At 35.1% G+C, this 22,631-nt stretch overlaps 3 protein-coding genes across 3 annotated transcripts; 2 read left to right on the forward strand and 1 right to left on the reverse strand.

Annotated features, from left to right (window-relative positions):
- Positions 1–74: 74 nt before the first annotated feature.
- LOC118275287 (probable glucosamine 6-phosphate N-acetyltransferase) lies at positions 75–6,771 on the forward strand. Its single transcript, XM_035593197.2, has 6 exons — positions 75–410; positions 1,413–1,632; positions 3,771–3,898; positions 4,496–4,557; positions 5,057–5,197; positions 5,599–6,771. The coding sequence occupies exons 1-6, from the start codon at positions 384–386 to the stop codon at positions 5,615–5,617; spliced, it is 597 nt and encodes a 198-aa protein (XP_035449090.1). The 5' UTR covers positions 75–383; the 3' UTR covers positions 5,618–6,771.
- LOC118275286 (N-terminal kinase-like protein) lies at positions 6,178–19,322 on the reverse strand. The gene is made up of 13 exons (XM_035593196.2): positions 18,737–19,322; positions 18,298–18,530; positions 17,725–17,901; positions 17,151–17,379; positions 16,271–16,414; positions 15,125–15,306; positions 14,419–14,647; positions 13,771–13,858; positions 13,383–13,541; positions 12,929–13,069; positions 12,061–12,182; positions 11,449–11,647; positions 6,178–10,612 (listed from the first exon to the last, which is right to left on the reverse strand). The coding sequence occupies exons 1-13, from the start codon at positions 19,112–19,114 to the stop codon at positions 10,461–10,463; spliced, it is 2,433 nt and encodes an 810-aa protein (XP_035449089.1). The 5' UTR covers positions 19,115–19,322; the 3' UTR covers positions 6,178–10,460.
- A 290-nt stretch (positions 19,323–19,612) lies between these two features.
- On the forward strand, positions 19,613–21,446 carry LOC118275877 (39S ribosomal protein L11, mitochondrial). The gene is made up of 4 exons (XM_035593994.2): positions 19,613–19,907; positions 19,988–20,177; positions 20,610–20,776; positions 21,271–21,446. Exons 1-4 carry the CDS (start codon positions 19,773–19,775, stop codon positions 21,367–21,369), a joined length of 591 nt encoding a protein of 196 aa, XP_035449887.1. The 5' UTR covers positions 19,613–19,772; the 3' UTR covers positions 21,370–21,446.
- Positions 21,447–22,631: the final 1,185 nt, after the last annotated feature.

The raw sequence follows: 22,631 nt of genomic DNA on the forward strand, positions 1-22,631 counted from the left end.
ATTTTTAAAATCGACTATATATTGACATTGATTGACATATTATCTGTCGTCACTTTAATATGCATTGTTGACATTTTTCAATGTCACAAATGTCAAATGTCTGATCAGTGGATGGGCGACCGGCTGAGTTGTTCGGAGACTGGTTACGAGAATACTTTCACTTTACTATTCTATTAAACAATTTCAGGGCCGTAGTCACAGTTCTCGTAACGCGGCGCGCCAGTCTTGGCGTGGTATTTATTTAATATTTGACGAAACAAGTGCGTTCCATTAGAGCCACGTACACAAATAGAATTATTTTACGTAAACAGCGAGCCTTTTCTCGCTTGTAAAGCATGTGTACGTAATTTTCACTCAAATTTATAATAACTAACCGAGTGAAAATGGGTATGGAGAAATATAACAATATGGTAAGTGTATAAATTCTTTAATACTTTAAAAAAGTTAAATAATTTCTGTTGTATACATACTTAATGTAAATTTGCCAATATTGATACTGTGTAATTGTAAACATGTGTTATTTTATATTGTATTTTAAATTTCATAGATAAGAAGTAATTAAAAATTATCAGCTTAATATTGAAACTCAAAAACAGGTTTTATTAAACATGAATCTTTAATATTTTCTCCTCAGTTCTGTGAGTAAAATATAATATTATTTATTCAATATAAAATCATGTTGAATCATGCATTAAGTATGTAATGTAACTCCCCAAACATTTAGTCATATTTTATAGTATTAATTTATTTTATTTTAAATATTTTGCATATAAAATTGAATATTTTTTATTATCACCAATCATCTTAACAAGGATCTAAAGATAAGATAAATATACATAATGTTAAATTGATATTCTTTGTAATCTCTATAAATAAATTGAATTTATATCTTTTCATTGAATCAATAAGTGGTATCCATTGTCAGTGTCATTAGATGTTTATCTTATAATATTGTATGAGATAAGAAAACAGGAAAAGTATTAGGTTGTACTGGGATTTATTGCAAAGGAAATTCTTTTGAGAAAATATTATCAATCAAGTTCTAACAATGCGTAAGTTTTTTTTTTTAATTAAGACCCATTACACAATTTGTTATTTAGTGTATCTTGTGATTATGTATTTACAATCATTTAACTATTGACCCACCCATCAGGAAGTTACACTAGGCATTATCAAAATAGTTTTCCTGTAAGCTATGTATGTAGTTGACTATATTTTATCACTATAAATTTACTACAATTATTATTATCACAGTGCCAAAATTCCGTAACATTGGCATTGAAACTTTTTAAAATACCATAATCGTGCATCCACATCTCACGCGCACTTTTTACGCGAGCATTAGATGTTTGGATTAAAATCACCAGTGTTATTTTTTTTTATTTCTTAATCCGTTAATCTTTTTGAACCAGGATGGCAAGCCATCAGAATACTTGTATCCTCCAGAGATACTCAAGCGTTTGGACTTCGACAAAAGCCCGGCAAAGTTTAAGCCTAAGATCAGCGCGGCGAATCCCGGTGAAGACTGGATGGTCGTGAGGCCGCTGCAGCGCTCTGATTATGATAAAGGATTCCTGCAGCTACTTGGACAACTGACCAGTGTGGGCAATGTCACGCGGAAGCAGTTTGAAGGTAAGAGAATCTTAGTCTTTAGTCTTAGAAATATATCTATACTAATATTATAAAGCTGAAGAGTTTGTTTGATTGATTGTTTGAACGCGCTAATCTCCAGAACTACTGGTCCGATTTGAATAATTCTTTTTGTGTTGAATAGTGCATTAATCGAGGAAAGCTATAGGCTATAAAACATCACGCAAATCGGACCAATAGTTCGGGAGATTAGCGCGTTCAAACAAACAAACACTTTAGTTTTATAATATTAGTAAGTAGCTAGTACTAAATATTTCTTTAAATTTACTATTCAGAGTGTATATAAAACACGTTGGCTTGCGGTAACCGCACATTAGTAGCAACAAGTTACGAAAACCAATCACTACCTACTTGTCTTAGAACATGAAGGGAAGGTGTTCTCAAGGTGAAATATACATTTCTAACATGACAACTGGTCCCACTAAAGCATAGAGTTACAATATAAAAAGCCTTGGCAATAAATTCCTAACATTGCGCCAATTAGCGTTATCTGTATCAAAATATAATTGCACGGAATTAATGAGCATGACCAATGTAACAAAATGAAAGAATATAAAAACTGTGGTGAATTTGTAATTGGTATTACATTAACGTGTTTCAATAGGTATGCAACAACTTTAAATTGAATGTCACCAGTGTATGGTACTATGTGTTTATTTTACGTCACACATGTGCAAAATGTGGGTGCGTCTAGCAATCGTGTTGCAAGGATTTTGTCACCACCAGCAAACAGCACACTGTTAAAAAGTAGTTACCTTTATACTTTAATATTTCCAGGTTTTGTATGCTGCTAGAGGTTACATCGTTGTAATTAGCAGTATCAGTTCTAGCTCTAGCATTTAAGTGCGCGAATACTAGATCTCAATTTGAAACAAAATGGTGTCTAAGTTTAATGCCGTTAAACCAGTAAGTCATAAATGCCCGAAAATAGATTCAGGTTCTTTTTTTGATAGGCGTAAGACCGGAGGAGTTACAAGTGCGTTGTCTGTCTTTGCAAGGTCACTCCGGTTGAACTGGCCTATTTAAGCCGAAGTATGAAAATAGTCTTTCTTTTTTTAAGAGGGTATACCATCCAATGTCTTCTCCGGCCGTGGGCGAGGCGAGAGGATGTGTCAGACTCTTACTGACTAAACACCTCCCCGTTCCTACTCCTGCTTTTCGAGTTGGAGCCCCGGTAAACCCACTAGGTAGTCCGCAGCTCCGGATCAGATGAAAATAGGCTTAAGAACCCAAAGCAAATCAAATAGAAAAAAAACGATAAAATTCGTTTTCATTATTTTGATGTCCACATAAACAGGTTACATACAAAGGTATGCGAAACTTATTGACATTTAAGTATGCGACCTTGGCGAAACCGGCGCAATGATAATGACCTTTCTGTCTCAAGTTCCTGATCGTTGACCGTTGTGAGCGATTTGAGCACTTATGGAAGAGCTAATTAGGCTTATTTTTCTATGTGGATAGATGGTATATCTATACTGTCTTTTGAGCAGTCATATGGAGCTTTATTTTGCACTACATTGGCACAAGTGTAATTATCATTCTTCACTTTGAAAGTAACTGGCGTAAGAATGACTGGAGGTCGTTGTTGACTTAATTAGGACGTACAGATATAACACAAAAATGCATGTTTTAATAACGGCAAAGATGACACAACCTGAATAAAACTTGCAATTTCAAAACATGTAGACTGTTACAAGTATACCTCTATACTAGTGGTTAGTGGTGGCATTGTTTTGCAAACAATATAATATGAGCTGGCGCGAACGATTGTGAAGTCGTATTGCACGTTCTTTTTCAGAGTTCAATCGAACATACCATTTGAATCTTATAAGAGAATGCCAAAGCAAAGTAACTCACGGTTTTGTTACATGGGGATAGGCGGACATTACAGATTCCTATAGATCCTTTTTTTCTTAAGCTCCAGTATATTTATGCATCAGGTTATAAAAGTACGCCAATTAGAGTATTCCACATAACTATGAAGTTTCATTAGTATTGCTCTAATGAGTTCAGCATTTATTGATTCTTATTTTCATCTAAGGCGACATGTTACAGCGTTTCCACTAACAAACCTTTGTTATACCTTTTTTTTTTAATGTTAATTGAATTATTTTCAGATCGTTTCACTAAAATGAAGCAGTCTGGCGGATACTACGTCACAGTGATCGAGGACACACGTATATCTAAGCTGATTGGAGCAGCCACACTCACCATTGAACAGAAGTTCATACATAACTGCTCAGTGGTACGTCATAATACGCTTTGTTAACTTTACAATAAGTACTACAGTTCTATGCATAATGTTTTCTAGGAAAGTCTGAGAGTTTATTTATTTATGAAAGGGTTTCCTTTGCCAAAAGATAAATCAGTCTATATAAATTTCTAGCTTCTTAACTATTTCCAGATATAAACATCGTACCCTTAGAATTTTTTGTTGCATCATTAAAGAAAGACAAAGACGTAAGAATTGATAAATACTAAGGACAACATCCCCTATTGAATATGTGTTTGGCAACTCTTTGTGTGTTGCCAGCATGGATTTTTGTTATCTATCAAAAGAATTAGTCAATTAAAACTATTTAAATAATTGCTTGATTTTACTTGAACCAGCTACAATCACGTTTATATTGAGAAGCTACTACGATCACGTTTCTATTGAGAGCTGTTTAATATAAAATATTACGATGTTTTGGGATTCAATGCATAATACAACTGGTTGTGGACATCCGAAACGCGCGTGACACAATTCTTAAACAAGTTCTTACTTAATATCGAGAAGTTATTCTTAGAATTATAGGTTTTTGGTAATATTATTTAATCGTATGTTTTCTTGTTTTTTCAGAGGGGACGTTTAGAAGATGTGGTTGTCAATGACACTTACAGAGGCAAGCAGTTGGGAAAATTGTAAGTATCTTTCTGTTCCGTGCGTAATACACGACGTATCAGCAAACATAATCTTTTTAATATAAATATCGTCGATTATGTAGTGCTATCTGATCGATCATCGACTAGAAACGCTTAATTTGTTAGTTAAAGTTGCAATTTATGTTAGCAATTAATATGACAGGACATTCGTACATAAATAAAAGACATGTCGAAGTATAAATGACAGATCATGGACCAATTATAAATGCTGGGTGAACTAAAAATCAATTAAATATCAATTAAACTAGCTGACTTTTAAAAGTAACGTGTGGTAAATATTTACAATTTAAAATTGAAATACACTCCGGGTCTTTTCAAGGTCAGAGTGAATATTTACTTCTTAAGTCTATGTGCTCCATCTTCGGCCACATCTTCACGTCGCCGTCCTGGCAGTAGGCGGTTCGGTGGCCAAACGCAGACTTATCAATGTTAACGAAAAATATATGTATTGTAATTTAATTTAATACTTCAATTTCAGGATCGTAGTAACAGTATCGCTGCTAGCTCAGGAGCTCGGTTGCTACAAGATGTCTTTGGACTGCAAAGACAAACTGATCAAGTTCTACGAGACTCTCGGATACAAGATGGAACCCGGAAACTCTAACGCTATGAACATGCGGTATGTTAATCCTTTATAATATAATATTTATTCAATTCAATACATATTTAATTTATTCACTGAAGGTTGATATTTTGCATGATTTTTGTTGGAATATAAATTGATCCGTTTGGCGAATTGACTGCACGGTTGGCGCGTTGGCTGGGCAACCGGCTGCCGTGCAATCTGTAACGGGTTCGATTCCCGTACGGAGCAACTCTTTGTGTGATGCACAAATTGTTGTTTCGGGTTTGGGTATTATGTGCATGTGAACTAGTATGTTTGTAAATGCACCCACGATACAGGAGAAAATCCTAGTGTGGGGCAATATTAAAAAAAAGGATCACCATTATTACTTGTCGCCCGTTTCCGTCCTTATCTAAACAGTTCACTAATTAAACAAACCTATCTTTCTATTCCAGGTTCGAAGAGCCATCTTGACAATTAGCCGCTGGGACATCCGACCTGCGCTCTAAACTGTAAGTACGTCAAGGGGCCGAGCAGACATCACGGCACATCCATACAGCACCCACCTAACATCTGTTTACAAAGATTATGACGTCACTAATATTCTAAAGACGGATTATTGTGTTCTGTGTGTGTTTCTTGCACTATTAAAGTTTGTTGTACCAAGGTTGTGAATTGGTTGTCATTTTATTACCTTTTGCAAGTTTTATCTATGAATATCTGCATAATAATGTTGATTAATATAATCTCAGATATGCACATGTAAATTATTAACCCCCCTCATTACCTAATCACATAACGCACTCGTTATCGCATTGTTACGTAGTCGGTTATCGTAAAAACAGGAAATTAAAATTAGTATACGCCAATGGATAACCTTGAGATTGTCATTTGGGTCGCAATCTGCGGAATTTATAAAAAAGAATAAATTCAAATTTTAAACCAATCACAGTGGGCAATATGACATTAATGACAGCTCATCAACCAATCAGAAACGTTGGGTGAACTAGAATTCGAATTAAAGTTATTTTTTCCTATTGTTATTATTTGTTGTTATTAAAAATCACTGTTATCTTGCTATTTGCTTTTTTTTTGTGTTGGATCTTGTGGTCTCTGCTTGGTCGTTCGCGTATTTACAGTTTGCAGGGTCAATTCTTCTATCCATCAAAGGTTGAGGTCACTTTAAAAATGTCAAAGTGACATGTGACATTTACATTTGATGGGGTGACCAATTGATAATGGATATCCTAGCACATAATTATATTAAAGTAATATCAAGGCGCGCATAAATTGTTATTAAAAATTTGTTGCTACTTAGATTTTGCTTCTTATGTATGTAGAATAGAAATGCTAATATACTAATGTTTGTTATTATGTTGCCAATTTTAGTTTGTAACGCTAGATTTATGCTTAAAAACTTAGTTAGTTCCGCCATTTTCTTTTTATAAAGGAGGTTACAACAGGCTGGCTAAGTTTTTATTCACATACTATTATATTATGTACAATTTCACTATATAAGCTTCGAAAATATGTACTTAAAATATGAAGTAAGTATATAAGAGATTATTTTTTGTAACTAACATGTATTGTGTTAAAAATTGCATCATTAAACCATATTTTTTGCTTAATGTTTTTGTTTTATTTCATTTTGGCGTAGTATTAGTAGCGGGTTAGTTAAAGTAAACACATATTTGTCATTTTTACATGTTTTATTTACAGAAGTGTAAATTTAGCGGATAGATTAAGATTTTTCGTTTAACACACATTCAAATAGAATATCGGTTTGTATGTTATCTCGTCTATTGCAGCCTCAGTAGCAAATACTTTACTAAATAACTGTTCTCAATATATTTCAAATCTCTATGACGTCACCAGTAAAAATACTGGTCTAATACGTCCCTAAGATCAACATTCTTCATAATAATCCATTTCATTATAATAATTCATCGTTAAAAACTAATTTATGTAGAAGCTATGTCTATGTCTTACGTCAAATGATCCGGAATATTCTCGAATAGCAAAAATTCCAATTTAAAATATGTATTATGAATTGAGATAAAGATACAGAGATGTTTTAGCTGCAGGAAATGTATTATTTATTTTGAAAATATATATAAATTCTTGTTAATATTATTATATTTTGGTGCATGTCTTTATAAAAGGCAACTGTGCAAGAGTTAATGTAAAATGGAATGAACATTTTCTATAACTATTGTAATGAATCTATCGAGTATCATAATTATATCATTTTTGGGGATATTTCAAAAGATGTATACAACCCAGTGAAGACTGTAATACACTCGACAAAAATACATAAATAAGTACAATTTATAACGCCAAATACAATACATAAAATCCATAGACCAGTTCAGTCTGATATTTCATACATTATAATAATTCATATTATATACATACATAGTATTTTATATAATTTCCATTGATTTTTTCAACCCAGACAATATGTATTAGGAATAAATAATATTTAAAATTTTACAGTCGCTCAGAGTAAAATTGGACGTATCTTGTAACATTGGACCACACTCTGTATACACTTGTCATTTTCAGTTATTGCACTCCCCTTTAAGAAAATGACATAAACGCTTTTTTTCTTTTTTATGGCAACCGAGTCTCCAATACAAAGTTGTCGGCTATACTGCCAGTGTAGAGTGGTGACGGCAGATTGACATAAACGCTAGTTGGGCAGCAAAATCAATGTATTGCTTGACATAATTTGTGTCAGTTTCATACATTGATTTTTCTATGTTAAATTTCTATGCCATTTTCATATCTCTTGTCATAGTAAAATGCATGTATTTTTGTGTATCTAAACATAAATACGTAGTTTCTGTTTACCCCTTTATGTTACAACGGCGGGAATTTATGACTGAATGGTTCAATGTAACATTGACTTGTAATGTTTTAAGTAAAGTTGTTCTGTATTTATTTCGTTTTTATACATTTGTCATTTTAATCATATTGCACTGCCCTTTAGACAAATGGCATAAACACAAGTCGAATAGAAAAGTCAATGTATTGTTTAAATTCCTTTTTCTATTCACTCATCTATGCCATTTGCTTCTTCTCAGTTGTCATAGTAAAATGCATGTATCCAAATAAGGGACGTTGGTGTTAATTTACGTACTACTTCAATGTTACATTGATTTGTCCATTTTCATTTCAAATGTGAATTTATTCTGCGTAATATAAAATTATGCCACAGCCTGTATACACTTGTCATTTTAAGTTTTATTGCACTTTCCTCTAGAGAAATGACATAAGCACTAGTCGAATCGAGTGACACTGAAATGTCAATGTGTTGTTTGACATAAGTCACGCTAGTTTTTTATGTCATTCTCATATCTCTTGTCATAGAAAAATGCGTGTATTTTTATGGCATTGGGGATAAACGAGCATACTGATTGCTTGATGGTAAGCGATTTACGCCGATTTAAAAACGAAATCCTGCTCAGCGATATGGGACAAAAACGTGAATTTATGTTTTGCCTGGTCCAATGTTACATTAATTCATCCATTTTTTAACTCAAACGACTGTAATGTTAAACCTTTATCTATTCCGCATACAAATTGTCTGGTTATTGAAAATGTAGCCTTAATACTATGTAAATAGCGTTTACTATCCGTACGAGCGGTTTCAGGAGTTTCGTATACTTGAAATTGTTTGGACAAAATCCTTTAGTAATACATTATTATAGTTTCAAACATAATGCTCAATGAGATAGTTTGGACTTCGGATGCACTAAAGCAAAGTTGTTAATATAGTATGAATCATGAATGTTTCCAAAATATCCCCTTAAGCATTACATTGTCTCCAACGGAACTGAAATAGATACATTTTAAATAAGTGTTTGGCCACAATTTCAAGTATCATCTAAACCAATATTTAAGCGGACCCATCCACACAAGAACTTACATCAAATTGACACCCTCATTTGCCGATTGCACAAGTCCCTATAATCACCACAGGAAAAAAGCATTTTGTTTTCATACATCTGTACATTTATTTGAATATCATACGCAATTACAAGCTAGAGGAAAACATGGCAATCGATTATGTATCCACGACCTCCTTACAGCCACGTGGTTACGGCAGGACAACTAGAGGTGCACACAAAATATCGATTAAAATTATCGACTATCGATTTAACCACGTGACTATACGAGGTCACAAAAATTCAATATCATATCTCGATACAATTAAAAAATCACCGCTCCAGGTCAAAAATTTCACGTTCAGCGTTACGAGTCTCGCCTAAGAACAATTTTGAAAATATTATTTAATGCCTTAATGGCGTCTAGTCTCACTTGAGCGCTCTATATTTGGTGCATATCAATTTACAATACTTGTTCCCTAATATCGACCAATCAGAACACTATGATGACGTCATTGACTCACAATCGTTTGAATGGATTTGTTTTAAGGCTGTGCCCACACCTAGCGACCTACGGGCAGTTGTTTTGTTAATTTTGCATTGTTTATATAGTGTAAAGTAATTATATAGTGCGTTAGGTAACTGTAGATGAGTCATAAGCTGGGTATATCGCGAGGGTCGTTGCACTTGACATGATAAATATGAATACATATTATTTCTTTATATTTTAATGCCCATGATAGAGTGCATATGTATTATTACATCTCAATCTTCGTCGCAGTCCTTTTGCCTTATAAAAACAGTCGCCAAACTCCTGTTTGATAATATAATTGAACACTACAATGTGCATCGGTCATATAAGCAGTAGTAAATAATTAATAATTAATATAGATAATTTTACTATAATGCAGAATAAAATAAATAATGCAAAACTAAACCTAAGAAATATGCACAAAAGAAATAAAATTAAAAAAAAATAAGATCTGTAATCTATAGGAGTTTGTGTCAGTTTATTCAAATATCGAAATTAGGAATCTTTCAAATTGAAAAATATCGAGTCATCCGATACATCGCTTAAATGGACATTTTATATCAAGATTCCATCGAGTTCCCTTTCAAAGTTTACAAAGAATGTTGTAGCAAGTAATGTCTGAAAATAGGAGAGGCAACTTTAAGAACTAGTACTATAATTTGACGCAAAGATGTATAATATTCATAGCTTGCTTTGCCTGAAGTACCGAGGTATCTCGCGTTGCCGTCGCCGCATCAAGACATATAAGTAAAAAGGCTAATAAAACGCCTTCAACTTCACTGGTTTCGATTTAAGCTAGGTATACCAGCAATCCAGTTTCACACACAAGACGACGTTCAAAAATGATTTCAAAATTGATTTTAAATTTAGATTTGGAATTCACCGTGTTTGTCCGTTAAAATGGCGGGGGCGCGGTGGTGATCTTAGTGCCCAGTTTCATAGGTCCTTGACCCCGGGCCGAGCGACGAGCTTCCATCTCCCTCTGCCTTTGAAGTTTCCTCTCCTCTCTCTTTCTTCGCATCTCGTCCATTTTTGAGGCGTTATTTTCTGTTGAAGCACACAAGAGTTATTACAATTACATAAACAACTTTATTTCCCTTTAAAAGGAGTGAAAATGGAATGCAATAAGGCCTTGACTATTTTCTTTTATATAACTCCTCTGAAGCTGTAAAAGCCTTGTGTAAACTAACTATATAAACATAAAACATAGCTTCGATGCACGACTAATATAAACGAAGCTCAAATGCGATCAATTTGCACGTAAATACCGAAACAGCGACATCTTTGCCTTGTCTGCAACCCATGACTACTTGATACTTGACCAGGTCCTTCCTAGGACAAGGAGTTAAGGCAAATCAACTTGGGAAGGATTTTTCTCAATTCTAGCCATTTGCAAAGCAATATTCACGTTGATGATTCAATGGAAATATGATTGTACGTTTTTGTGGTAAAAGCGTTAACATAACGTGAATTTTATGTTGAACCTCGTAATCAGAATTCAAGAAAAACCGAATGAAAGTGAGCCGGCGAAATCGATTGCTAATTCTATAGATCTATCGTGTTGGGTAACAGTGTAAGATGTAAATGCAAGACGCCATGAGAAATGTAATACTAGTAGTTTGCTACCTTTTTTGATCAGTAGTTTTTTTTTATGGATGGAAAGCAAATGAACAGACAAAGCACCTGATACTAAACAATTAGCATTTTTTTAGTATCAGGCTAGGCGTCTGGACCACCAGACGTGTTATAGAGCTACATATGTCTTGCAGGCCTTTTATTTTTTTTTATATTGGACTAGTACTTCCAATATTACTAATCCAATCTATAAACGCATTAAAGCAAACAAAAATAGCTCGACATTTATAACACCAATATAACATTACCGTCAGCATTTTCCTCGATGGGTTCGAACTCGCTGTCCTCCCATCCGCCGAGCGAGTCGTTGCTGTTTTGGTGCGCAGTGGGTCTGTGTTCCAAGCGTCCGCCGCGCACGTACGTCGCGTTAGCATTGTTGAAGATAGGGTCCGTCCATTGAGAGTTGTTCCATGTTTCTGATGGGCTCGCTAACTCTGCTTCTGCACACTGATTTGGGAAAGCTTGAGTTAGTAGAGAGTTATAAAATGTTTGTGCCTGGTGCTTCCTATACTATTGTATAGTATTATTGGTATAAATATTATGTAACTTAGATACATATTACATAACTAGAGAAAAGTGAGTTACGTTGTATAAGCTCACTTTTGTCTACCCCTTATGTATATCATTACATAAACAAGTGTACTTTAATATTCAATCAACATTCTATGGAGAAAAAACACACTATGTAGGTAGATGATGTAGACATAGACACTGTTTAAGGACTTAAGATTTTGCTTAGAATTAACTTTGCGGTAAGAGTTCTTCATTCAAAGAAAGTTTCATACTCATATTCCACACAATTTCCATTAATAGTGCTCAGAACATCATATAAAACTATAGTAAATAAATAGGATACGTACAGGCTGTTCCTGTAGCTCGCCCCATTCCTCGTTGTCCCAGTCGTCCTCACAGAGAGCGGCGAGCGCAGGCGTCGCTTGCGCACTGCCACTGCTCGGCGGGGACTTCGCGCTTGCGCCGGTACCTTTAAGAATATACAACTGCTACTTAACATAATTTTATATCAACATTACCCATACGTAAGTGGCCCATAGGTAGGGGGCAGGGCAACATGGCAACGCATAGCAAATAACAATACTTTTTATTGGTTTCAGATTGCCATCCCAAAGCTGTGAATATCAAGAAACTCAGTGATAGTCAATTTAAGATTTTTATTCGCAGAATTTTATTAGAGATTACTAGATTAGATTAATAATTTTAAGAATTTGGAGTGTACTTAGAGTAAGTCTAACTTATCCAGCTATAGTATATTGGATCTTGTTATTATTATAATATACGACTCATATTATAGTCTGTGATGAATAAAATAAACAAATTATCAAAATAAATTTTGCATTTTTAATGAATAGTAAGTATCTTCTTTTATACGAATGTTTCGAGTTCATTTACTAAGAAATGTCTTGAGCTCAATCCCTAAGGGTCGGTTCATATCTGACGTAAAATACATCAAGCGTATTGTCGGTTGCACTAACGTATCATCGGATGAGTGCTTTCTATATGTTTATTTGTTACGCGGTGTTACGCGACCGATAATAACTGACCCCAACGCCCGAATACTGAAGAATTTCAATGATGACAGAACCATTCTTGGGACCATCCTCAAATTGAGTGGCGTTTGTATAATTGACCACAATCATGAAGCAAAGTAGGTATGTATTACTGAACTGCTAGAATTTAAACGAGTACTTTGGTTTATATCATTCCACAAACCTGCGCTAGAGTCGATCTCGCCCCAAGCCGCCATGTCCCAATGATCTGGATCATAGTCGGAAGCCGACTCGCTGTGCTCCAGTGACGTCATCGAGGTCACCGACGATGTAGTCGTTGACATACTACTCGATGACGGTTGCTCTGCAAATTGGGACTTTATTGTAAACTATGTAAAGTTCAAAATTAATTGTCAACTAATTAACTATTATTGCTTAACAAAAAATTATGATTGCTTAGAGATAATTTTATACTTTGTTCAAGCTGCTTACTCAATTACTGATATTTGTATGAGAGTAAATGTTTTGAAACATGAACATTTTACATCATAAATGTGGTTTTAAATACTCAAACAGCACGATTTTATTATGAACTGTAACAAAATGTATGCGTGATATTTTATGGCTTCTTCGATAAATAGTCTATTTAACTAAAAAATACATTTTTGAATCCTTACCGAGTGATCCAGGCTTGGACAGAACGGACTTGGGGTGAGACACTCGCGCCGTGTCGGAGTGCGAGCGGTAGAACTTGGCGGTGACGGCGGTGACGGCCCAGCCGGCCCACGTCGCCGCAGCGTTACTCAGCGAGGGAGTGGCCGTGTGCACGTCCGCTTCTGCAGCGAACAAGGGGAAGATAATGAGAGATTTTTCTTTAAAATAATATAATTAAAGTCCTCTATAAAAAAACATCAGTTTCATCATCAATATCATTGCTGGACTATGACCCTCCTCTATGGGGAAGGGGTTTGCCATAATCTTCACGTTTAGCATGCAGTCAGCAGTTTATTCGATAGTAATAAAAAAAGAAAATTTTACATAATCAAAAGACAATTACTATCTTACCCATTCCCTCCTTTAGACTGGGGTCCTCAGAGACTTTTTCTAATTTGCCGAGAAATCCTTTTATAGTTCTAAAAGCTGCATCACGAACCTAGAACAAACATTATTATACATTCTCAGGCCACTAAAGCTTCTTTAACATCCTTGAACATTTAACTATCTTAGTGTGTAATCACACTAATTACTTACATTACATTGCATTTAAAACGATAGTTAAGTTTGATAAGGTATTAACTGCCGTGCTCAAAGACATTAATTAATTATTTAAATTATTACTTAGTAACGGAACAATTGCTAAGAACTAGGTAACCATTAAATCTATACTAATATTATAAAGCTGAAGAGTTTGTTTGTTTGTTTGTTTGAACGCGCTAATCTCAGGAACTACTGGTCCGATTTAAATAATTCTTTTTGTGTTGGATAGCGCATTTATCGAGGAAGGTTATAGGCTATAAAACATCACGCTACGATTAATAGGAACCGAGCAGAGCGGGTGAAACCGCGCGGAAGTAGCTAGTTAGCAAATATGCGCGTTCGGCGCTCTGATTAGTTAGATCGTACTCCGAACGCGCTCTCGTTTCGATTACTTTAAACGTACACTAAACTCGTACTAAGTCTAATTCATTAAAAGAAAGTCACAGCACAACTTACTTGTTTCTCCGGATCGTTGGTCAGCGGGCATAAAGCGGGCAGTACTCTGTTGGCGACCTCAGCCAGTAAGAAGTATTGTTGCGTGGCCGCCAGCGCCAGTACGCCCGCTTGGCGCGCCGGCGGGAACGTGTCGCGGGTCGCGCGCACGAACGCGGACACCAGGACCTTCTGCCGGATCTGGGGGTGCAAGTGCTGAGCTATCTTGCCCAGGCAGACTGTTGTGTTGGTTCTGGAAAGAAGAATAGATTTTGTATTAAAAAACGCAGTCTTAACAACGTTAAAAAAAGTTTTTAGGAAAGGAGGTTGGTATATGGCCAATGATGTCGTAAGTGCTGAATGGATGATATGAATAAACCAACAACAAGACTATTTGTGTAAAAACCTGCGATTTTCTTTGTAAACACCTGCTATATCTTTTTAGATCACCAAGTGGACTTAAAACCTGTTTACCACAGCTTATGTCATCGATTTTTTTTTAAATTAGTAATAACTGTAACCCTTGGTATGAACGCAGATCCACGCGAGACACAATGTGTTTTCTATTGTGTCTATGTATCGGAGACGTTAGCTCAGTTTTGCATCGGCAGCCCTTATCCCTAAGATAGAATTAGATAAATTGATGCAAAAAAAACGTTACAATAGTATTAACACCATGCAATCAATTAACTTCTACTACTTAATGCCAATTATCTATGAGTGCACTCACCGTATACCGCCCTGGTCATCCTTAGCCTGTAACCTGGCGAAGTGTCGCAGCACTTCCACGTTCAGGTTATTGTAGTTGAGCTTAGAAGACAGGTGGACGATGGACTTGACTGTCTGCTCCCGGATGATGGGGTTCGTGTCGAGGAACCCGTGCACCACTTGCGGGAATATCTGGTCGTTCACCTGCAAATTAATTGGGGTGTGTTAGAAATCATTATTATATTGTAGGATTTTTATGGTGTTATTAAAGGACCGTTATTAAAGGGGGTTCCGGAGCATGTCTACTAAGAGGATTCGGTATTGAGGGTGACTGGGGTGGTTTTAGTGAGGTAAAAATCCCACACTCTGTAGTCTTATATCACCTTTTGAAAGTTTCCCCTCGTTAGCAAAAAGGGGGGTAAAGGAGCGAACAGATCACTTGATGGCAAGTGATTATAATTAGCCGTCAATAAGATAGTGGACTATATTTTAATGTCTATCGAAATATCTGACACATATTATTATCTGGAATAAAAAACTTACGACGATACGATAAATTGGTTTAAAAATGTCGCATGGCGTTCCTTGTGACTACACAAAATGTATTAAATAGCTAGTTCCATTGAAAACATAATTTAAAACTTCTTTCAAAGTTTTGTATGAAAAATTTCAGTACAGAGTAGTAAAATGTACATACAATTCATGTAGCTATGTTTGTTGCGTAACAATGCCGGTATTGCGTTCGCATCCGCGCCGAGATATGGCACGCAAACACTTGTTTACTAAATTCAAACGATAACACACAACAACATGTACTTTTTAGAACTGACTTTTTGACATTTCGATTCAATACATATCGTCACGCCTTTGATCCACGAAGGGTAGGCAGAGGTGCACATTATGACACGTAATGCCACTGTGTACACTTATTTTTCACAATTTATGTTGTAAGTCCATGTAATAGGAGGTGATCCTTTTGCCATATTCTGGGCACAATTCCAACCTCCATGCTACTTCTGAGAAATTTTTTGAAATTCCGAAAACAACCCAGTAATTCTTTGTCCAACACGGGAATCGAACCCGAGACCCCTTGCCCGGCAGTCGCATCTGCGACCACTCGACCAACGAGGCAGTCATCATTACAGAAACAAGTATAGATAAATCATACCGTAGAGTTCTGCAGATGCATGATGAACTGGTCCAGTTGCTGCAGCAGTCGAGACCGCGTCGTCCTGTCATTGGAGGCGAAGAGCTTGATGACACACGGCACTATCTGCTTCTGGTACTCAGCATCGTCTAGCAGTTTACCCAGCTGAAACAATAGCATCACATTTTTGGTTGGGCAACGGGTAGCAGTGTAGCGGGTCCGTTTCACGGAGCAACTCTGGGTGATCCACAAATTGTTGATTCAGGTCTGTGACCGTGAACTTGTATGTTTGTAAACGCACAGGACGAGACACTCACGACAGGAGAGAAAATACAAGTGAGGAGGAGAAGGAGAAAACCTACAACTTATTGTCATATACCAGGCACACGCCCACATGGCTTAGAGGTCAAAATAAAAATCCTAAGCAAATAACACTTTTCGTCTGACACTGGGACAATCGAATCCTGGTCAACTTGACCAACAAGGCAGTAATACGAAGTATTAAATAAGAAACCATCGCAAAAATAGTTGCAGTTAGCTCTTCAAAGCACATTTACCATTTTTTCTATGACACTTTTAGGGTAATAATTGATTGTATATCAGTAGGTATATTTGTGCAGCTGTTCAAGTGTTAATTCTAAATAAATAACACTTGGTTACAGCCTATAATGATACAACGAAGTAACAGTAATGTAATTAAGTAGTGGTTGGATATAAACTCTTTGTAACTCTGACTAGTTCAGTCAGACTTAGGGAAACCAGACTTTCATTCCAAATATCTGGAGGAAAACATAACTTATTAAGTAAAATAAAGTCAAAGTAAAAGCATTCAATAAGAAAATAGAATCCAAGAAACAACAAGTGTAATAGACAAGTAAATGATAATTCGGTTTTTATTTACCTTAAACATGGGTGCTAACACAAAAGACCCAGCGTCTCCGTAGTGGAATGCTGTCAGCAACTGCGGCAGGATCTTGTGAACACACACGGCTTCAGGGAACCCGTCGAGATGGGAGCTGAGAGTGGAGAAAAACTTCCCTTTCTCCGCCTTATCCTTAATCTGAATTTCTTCCAAAAACAGCATGGAGTCTATCAAATCATTTTTGAAGTAGCCTCCGATTTTCCTACACCTAAAATATTTTGATGTTGTAAATTTTTGAGTGTATAAAACCATAAGAGCATGCATGAAAAAACTGATGACTCTTGATGAAACAAAAGAGGTATGTAAGAATCATAGCAATTAGCATTCTATAGTTTCTTCCTACACCAATAGGAAACAGGCGTGTGGTAATGTATGTAAGTAATACCATAAGATTTTATCATGTGAATACTGAATAATAAACAATTTTCAAACTTTACTAAACATTTTAGTAAAATCTTGATAACAGAATCATATCTGTGATATTTTACTGATAAGTGTGGGTATTTGTAAAAATAACTCAGTCATATAGCAGCACTTAAGAGGTTAATCTTACCTGGTTATAATGTCAGCAGGGTTTGGCCTCGATGCAGGGTTGGCACTGACCAGCTCACAGTACAAAGTGCACAATTGTTTAGGAATGTTGTCAGTGGTCTTCAGTGCAGGCTGGTTCTTCAAGGGACCATTGTATGCCTCCCATATTAGGCATCCTAGGCCCCACATGTCTGAAGAGCTTTTTAGAAAAGAATATGGAGTTTAGATATAATATATTGATGGAAGAAATGTTTAGTCTAGTGTTTCATGTTGCTGACATGTCAGCTTGATCAGCTAATTAAATAAAATTAGTAGCTTTTGAAAGTATTTTGAGGATTCATTAGAAAGATGATTGCTTTTTGTTCATCAGTTTATGTTTTAAATACATAGGATAAATTACATGACTAATAAAAGTGATGGGTAGTTTAGTTGGGTCTACCCTAAAAAAAAATATGATGAATTTATTTGTTGACTATAAAGTTTTTAATTTGTGCATGTGTAAATTGAATGTTAATCCTGAATTTAGTTCATAGTTCAAATATCATTCCAATTAGGTCAATGTAAAATTCTTATCAGAAAAAACTCCGATACTAACCATTTCGTAACTGTTTTTAATTTAGCTGGATCTTTCTTCTCTGGAGGGTCATAAATTTCAAGAGCTGGCAATATTTTTATAGGTATAGGGTTGCTAGTGTCTGCACCTCCTTGGGCAGAGAGAAACTCGAAACCCCCTAGTTTCCACTCCCCCGCCAAGGTAACAAAGACAGAGTACAGGCACACATTGTTATGCCTCATGTTGCCATCATTATTTAAAAATGATAATGCTCTCTGTAACAACATTGCTAGATTAATATCACATTTGAAATTCGAATTAAATGACTCATAATTTCAAGTGGCCAATCATAAACAAGCATCAATTTAGTGCCAGTACTGTTTTTATATCAACTTTTTATTGATGATGCAATCAAACAAGTTAATCAAGAAGAGTAATGACCTTTTGAATGCTTTGTAACATAATGACTACAAATACTTACAGTGATTTGAAAAATACCCCACGAAAGGAATAATTCCTTCTGAGGACCCTCAAGTTTTAAATCTTCTATGTGCGTGGCTAGAGGCTCTACATACTCAGTAGCTACATATAAAAATTTTTCAGTTTCACAGCTATCTAAATAATGTAAAAGGCTAGGGTGTCTCATAGTCTTTAGTTTCTTTAGGGAGGCCTTAGCTATGTCGAACAATGTTTCAGAATGCTTCTGAACATCGAATAAAAATATTGATACTTCATCCTGCGTGCCCCTCTTCTTGCCTTTGTGTAAAGTCCACACACTTCTATCTTCTAATCCAGGCACAGGATCTCCTACTTCATAAGGAAAGTCTTTCGTAGGATCCCGAGAGAAAAACGACCACATTTTGAACTATTTAATTATTTTTCACGACATATAAACATATTTTGCCATACAATCCACTATACGTGGAGTGCAAACTACCATAATCTTAAGAAATATATAATAATTAATGTGGATACAATAATTACGTGTTAATTTGTAAAATAAAAATATAAATTATTTTCTATTCACTCTTCACACAGTGGTGACAAATGCAAATCTGACAACTGACAACACACGATTTACAGATAATTTATTTTCCATCTACCGTAAACCGTAAATTACAACTAATCGATTATGAAAGTAGTAGTTAGATAGCTAAATATTGAAAACAGAAATAATTAATATTAATTATAATTAATCAATAAAAACGAGATATTTTTCAATATTAACAATCAGTTTCTTTATTTGTCAGCTGTTTACTTTTGTCACAAAAGAGTAGCGTTGCAGGTTCACATATTTTGTGAAATAGAGTGACTTCAAGCATCATCCAACTGTCATTCCTGCAATTGTCATTGTCAAATCAAATAAAACTTCAAAATCAAATGAGATTCCCTATCAGTGTGTAATATTTAATAAAATACTGTTTTTGTATTTGTATTATGTTCTATGAACAATACTATTGAAGACTAATATTTCCGATAGAATTCTGACCAAAGCGAAGTGATTTTCATTCATCATCATGTCTAAATCGGTGGCCAGATTAAAATCCATGAAGAAAGTTGCGGATAAAATTGACCATAGTTCGAAGTTACGCACAAATATTCCTGCTGGTATGGCTGCAGCAGGTCCTCCTTTAGGTCCTATGCTCGGCCAGGTAAATATAATGGAGTTTTCAGCCGTAGATTTTGATTTATGGAATGTTGTAATCATAACCTATAATTTTATTTACTCTAGAGGAATATCAATATAGCAGCGTTTTGCAAGGACTTCAACGAGCGTACAGCTAATATAAAGCAGGGAATACCTCTACCGACGAGGGTGAAGGTGAATGCTGATCGTTCCTATCAACTTGTTATTCATCAACCTCCTGCATCATATTTCCTGAAGCAAGCTGCTGGCATTAGTAGAGGTGCCATGGAACCCGGTAAGCATAATACCATTTGGATGGATTTAATGAGTCCAGAGATAAAAGTAGTTTTGTTTTTGCTGTTAGTATTATTAATACTGGACTTATTACTTATTTCAATAGTCTCTGCCATCTCCATGTATTTAAAAAAATATAGATAGATATTCTCCAGGTTTCATTAGGTGTTACATTAAATCTTTCTTCCTGTTGAAATATTTAATAACAAAATATACTCTTTGGAAGAAATATTTTTCAAAGTACCTAGTTTGTTGTACATTTTTATTGCGATAAATGTAAAACATAATGGGCTTTGAATAAAATTCTGTTAAAGGCATATCCTCTGCTAGAGCTGGTCACTTTTGCCTCCCGTGACCACAAACTCTTACTGACTAAAAACCACCCTGTTCCTACTCCTGATTTGGTGTTAATCTTTTTAATTATACTTTTCAGTGAAAGAAATAAGTGGAAAAATAACATTCAAGCATTTATATGAAATAGCCAAAATAAAGTCACAGGACCCGCCGTTAGAGTGGAAGTCTTTGAAAGAGATCTGTGTCATGTTGATAGCAACTGCAAGAACCTGTGGAATTGAAATTGTCAAGGAGTTGGACCCAAAGGTATGGAAACTATTTAAGAACTTGTAGTTGAAGTCTTTATCAAAGTATGTTTTTATTACTTTGAATATTCACTATATTTATTTAAAATTCTCTAAATTTACATTTTTAAATAATATTTAAAACATACAATATAAAATAATATTTAAAAATATAAAAATAGGAGCCGACCTGTAGCAGGAACATGGTCCAAGCTACCGGTGGTTAGGGCTCCAGAGACAGAAACCTCCTCACTTTGAATATAATTAATTATAGTTCAGAAAAGAAGGAATTTACTCCATCACTTGTTTTCATTTACTGATGTACATTTAGTTTGTCCTTTATTATATCACAGAATACTAATTATACTCTCTATTATTATATGTGTAAAATTTTAAGAAGATTGATTGGGCAGATAGACTTTAGATAACAAACTTCCAAAGTCAAGTCTATCCTTTGGGGACACTTTGTAATATTGTTCAACACAACCATACTATTTCTGAATTTATTATTTTCAGGAATATGGAGAGTTCCTACAAGAAAGGAAAAAGGTTGTTGAAGAACAAAAGAAGATGCTGCAGGAAAAACGAGAAGCCAAGATGTTGAGAACTGCGTAATTTGTTATTACATAATGTATATAGGTAGTGAATGTTGTTAGGGAATAGTTTGAGATATTATAAGAAATCTGTTTGAACACATAGTTTTATTTTTAGACTAGACTTCTTGTCTAATTTGTAAACTGGATTCAATTAACATAAAAATTACGTTTTACTCACGTAAATTAATGGAGAAAAGCTCTACTAGTTTCGAGTCACAGAGGGACTCTTCATCATGAGCGGCGTGCGCAGACGCGGCGACGTCGCGCTTTTCTCCATTAATTTTCGTAAATAAACCATTAGTCCATTGAAATGTTACATGAGCTTTACATTTTTAGAGGACGCAATTTTATTTTTTGATCATGTAGGGGGGGTCAATAGAAGCTTAACTTGAAGTTTGTGGGGTCGCCACCCTTGTCCCTCGGCCGCCATCTTGGAAAAAGGGATGGAAACACTTTTTTGCTATATCTCGGAAACTATGCATCGTAATAAAATTTTTAAAATCATAATTTGTAGAAAATTATTTTGCCTACAAATATGTTTATATAACTTTTTGCCCTAAATTAACAATGAAAGAAGTTATAAGTAAAAAAGTGAAAAAAAATTATAAAATTTTTCTTTTTTGCTCTATAACTTTTTTTTTAAATTTTATAAACAAATGACTTCAGACCAATCTTGTAGAATATTTTTCGAGAAAAATTTTTCCCTACAACTGTTTTCAATTTCATTCATTAGAAACTCAGTTACAGCGCTCCGAAGTTAACCGGGTTCGTCAAATTAGTCCAGTCAAATTAAGCTTATTTGACTGGACTAATTTCTAAGAATAATCTACTAATTAGGTAAGAATCTCGGAATGCGAGATGACCAGCTGTAAGTTTGTATATACTTGTATATTGACCACCTAAAACTTGTCTCAAAACCATGGTATATATGGTAGGGCGTAAGCAACTCTTAAAATTCAGGGTCAAAGGTCGCAAAAACCGTTTTTTTTTTTGCGGTTTTTTGGAAATAACTCATTTCCTATGGGTTTTTGGTATTTGTATTCATTATCAATATTGTAGAATACAAAATTCTCTACAACTTTTGTCTAAATTTTTTTTTTATGGTGATCCGTTGTCGATTTAGAGTACGGAGAACGCGCGGTCACTGCATCACATCAGACATTTTTTTTTCAGCTAACCTATCCGTGATTGTTGGTTATGGATAGGACATTAAAAAAGACGTTATAGTTTCTAAAACCATTTTTCGTCAAATTCAATTGTTTGAAAGATAAACGCTTCCAA

The sequence above is a fragment of the Spodoptera frugiperda genome, chromosome 8, assembly GCF_023101765.2.
Source record: "Spodoptera frugiperda isolate SF20-4 chromosome 8, AGI-APGP_CSIRO_Sfru_2.0, whole genome shotgun sequence".
Classification (NCBI taxonomy): domain Eukaryota; kingdom Metazoa; phylum Arthropoda; class Insecta; order Lepidoptera; family Noctuidae; genus Spodoptera; species Spodoptera frugiperda.

Excerpts from the sequence above, each read along its gene's own strand:
- LOC118275877 (XM_035593994.2), top strand. The coding sequence starts at position 19,773 with ATGTCTAAATCGGTGGCCAGATTAAAATCCATGAAGAAAGTTGCGGAT. Across the intron at positions 20,178-20,609 it reads TAGAGGTGCCATGGAACCCG|TGAAAGAAATAAGTGGAAAA; the intron begins GTAAGCATAATA and ends TATACTTTTCAG. Across the intron at positions 20,777-21,270 it reads TCAAGGAGTTGGACCCAAAG|GAATATGGAGAGTTCCTACA; the intron begins GTATGGAAACTA and ends TATTATTTTCAG.
- LOC118275287 (XM_035593197.2), top strand. The coding sequence starts at position 384 with ATGGGTATGGAGAAATATAACAATATG. Across the intron at positions 1,633-3,770 it reads CACGCGGAAGCAGTTTGAAG|ATCGTTTCACTAAAATGAAG; the intron begins GTAAGAGAATCT and ends AATTATTTTCAG. Across the intron at positions 3,899-4,495 it reads TCATACATAACTGCTCAGTG|AGGGGACGTTTAGAAGATGT; the intron begins GTACGTCATAAT and ends TTGTTTTTTCAG.
- LOC118275286 (XM_035593196.2), bottom strand. The coding sequence starts at position 19,114 with ATGTGGTCGTTTTTCTCTCGGGATCCTACGAAAGACTTTCCTTATGAA. Across the intron at positions 17,380-17,724 it reads CCTGCTGACATTATAACCAG|GTGTAGGAAAATCGGAGGCT; the intron begins GTAAGATTAACC and ends AAAATATTTTAG. Across the intron at positions 13,542-13,770 it reads CAGTCTAAAGGAGGGAATGG|AAGCGGACGTGCACACGGCC; the intron begins GTAAGATAGTAA and ends TGTTCGCTGCAG.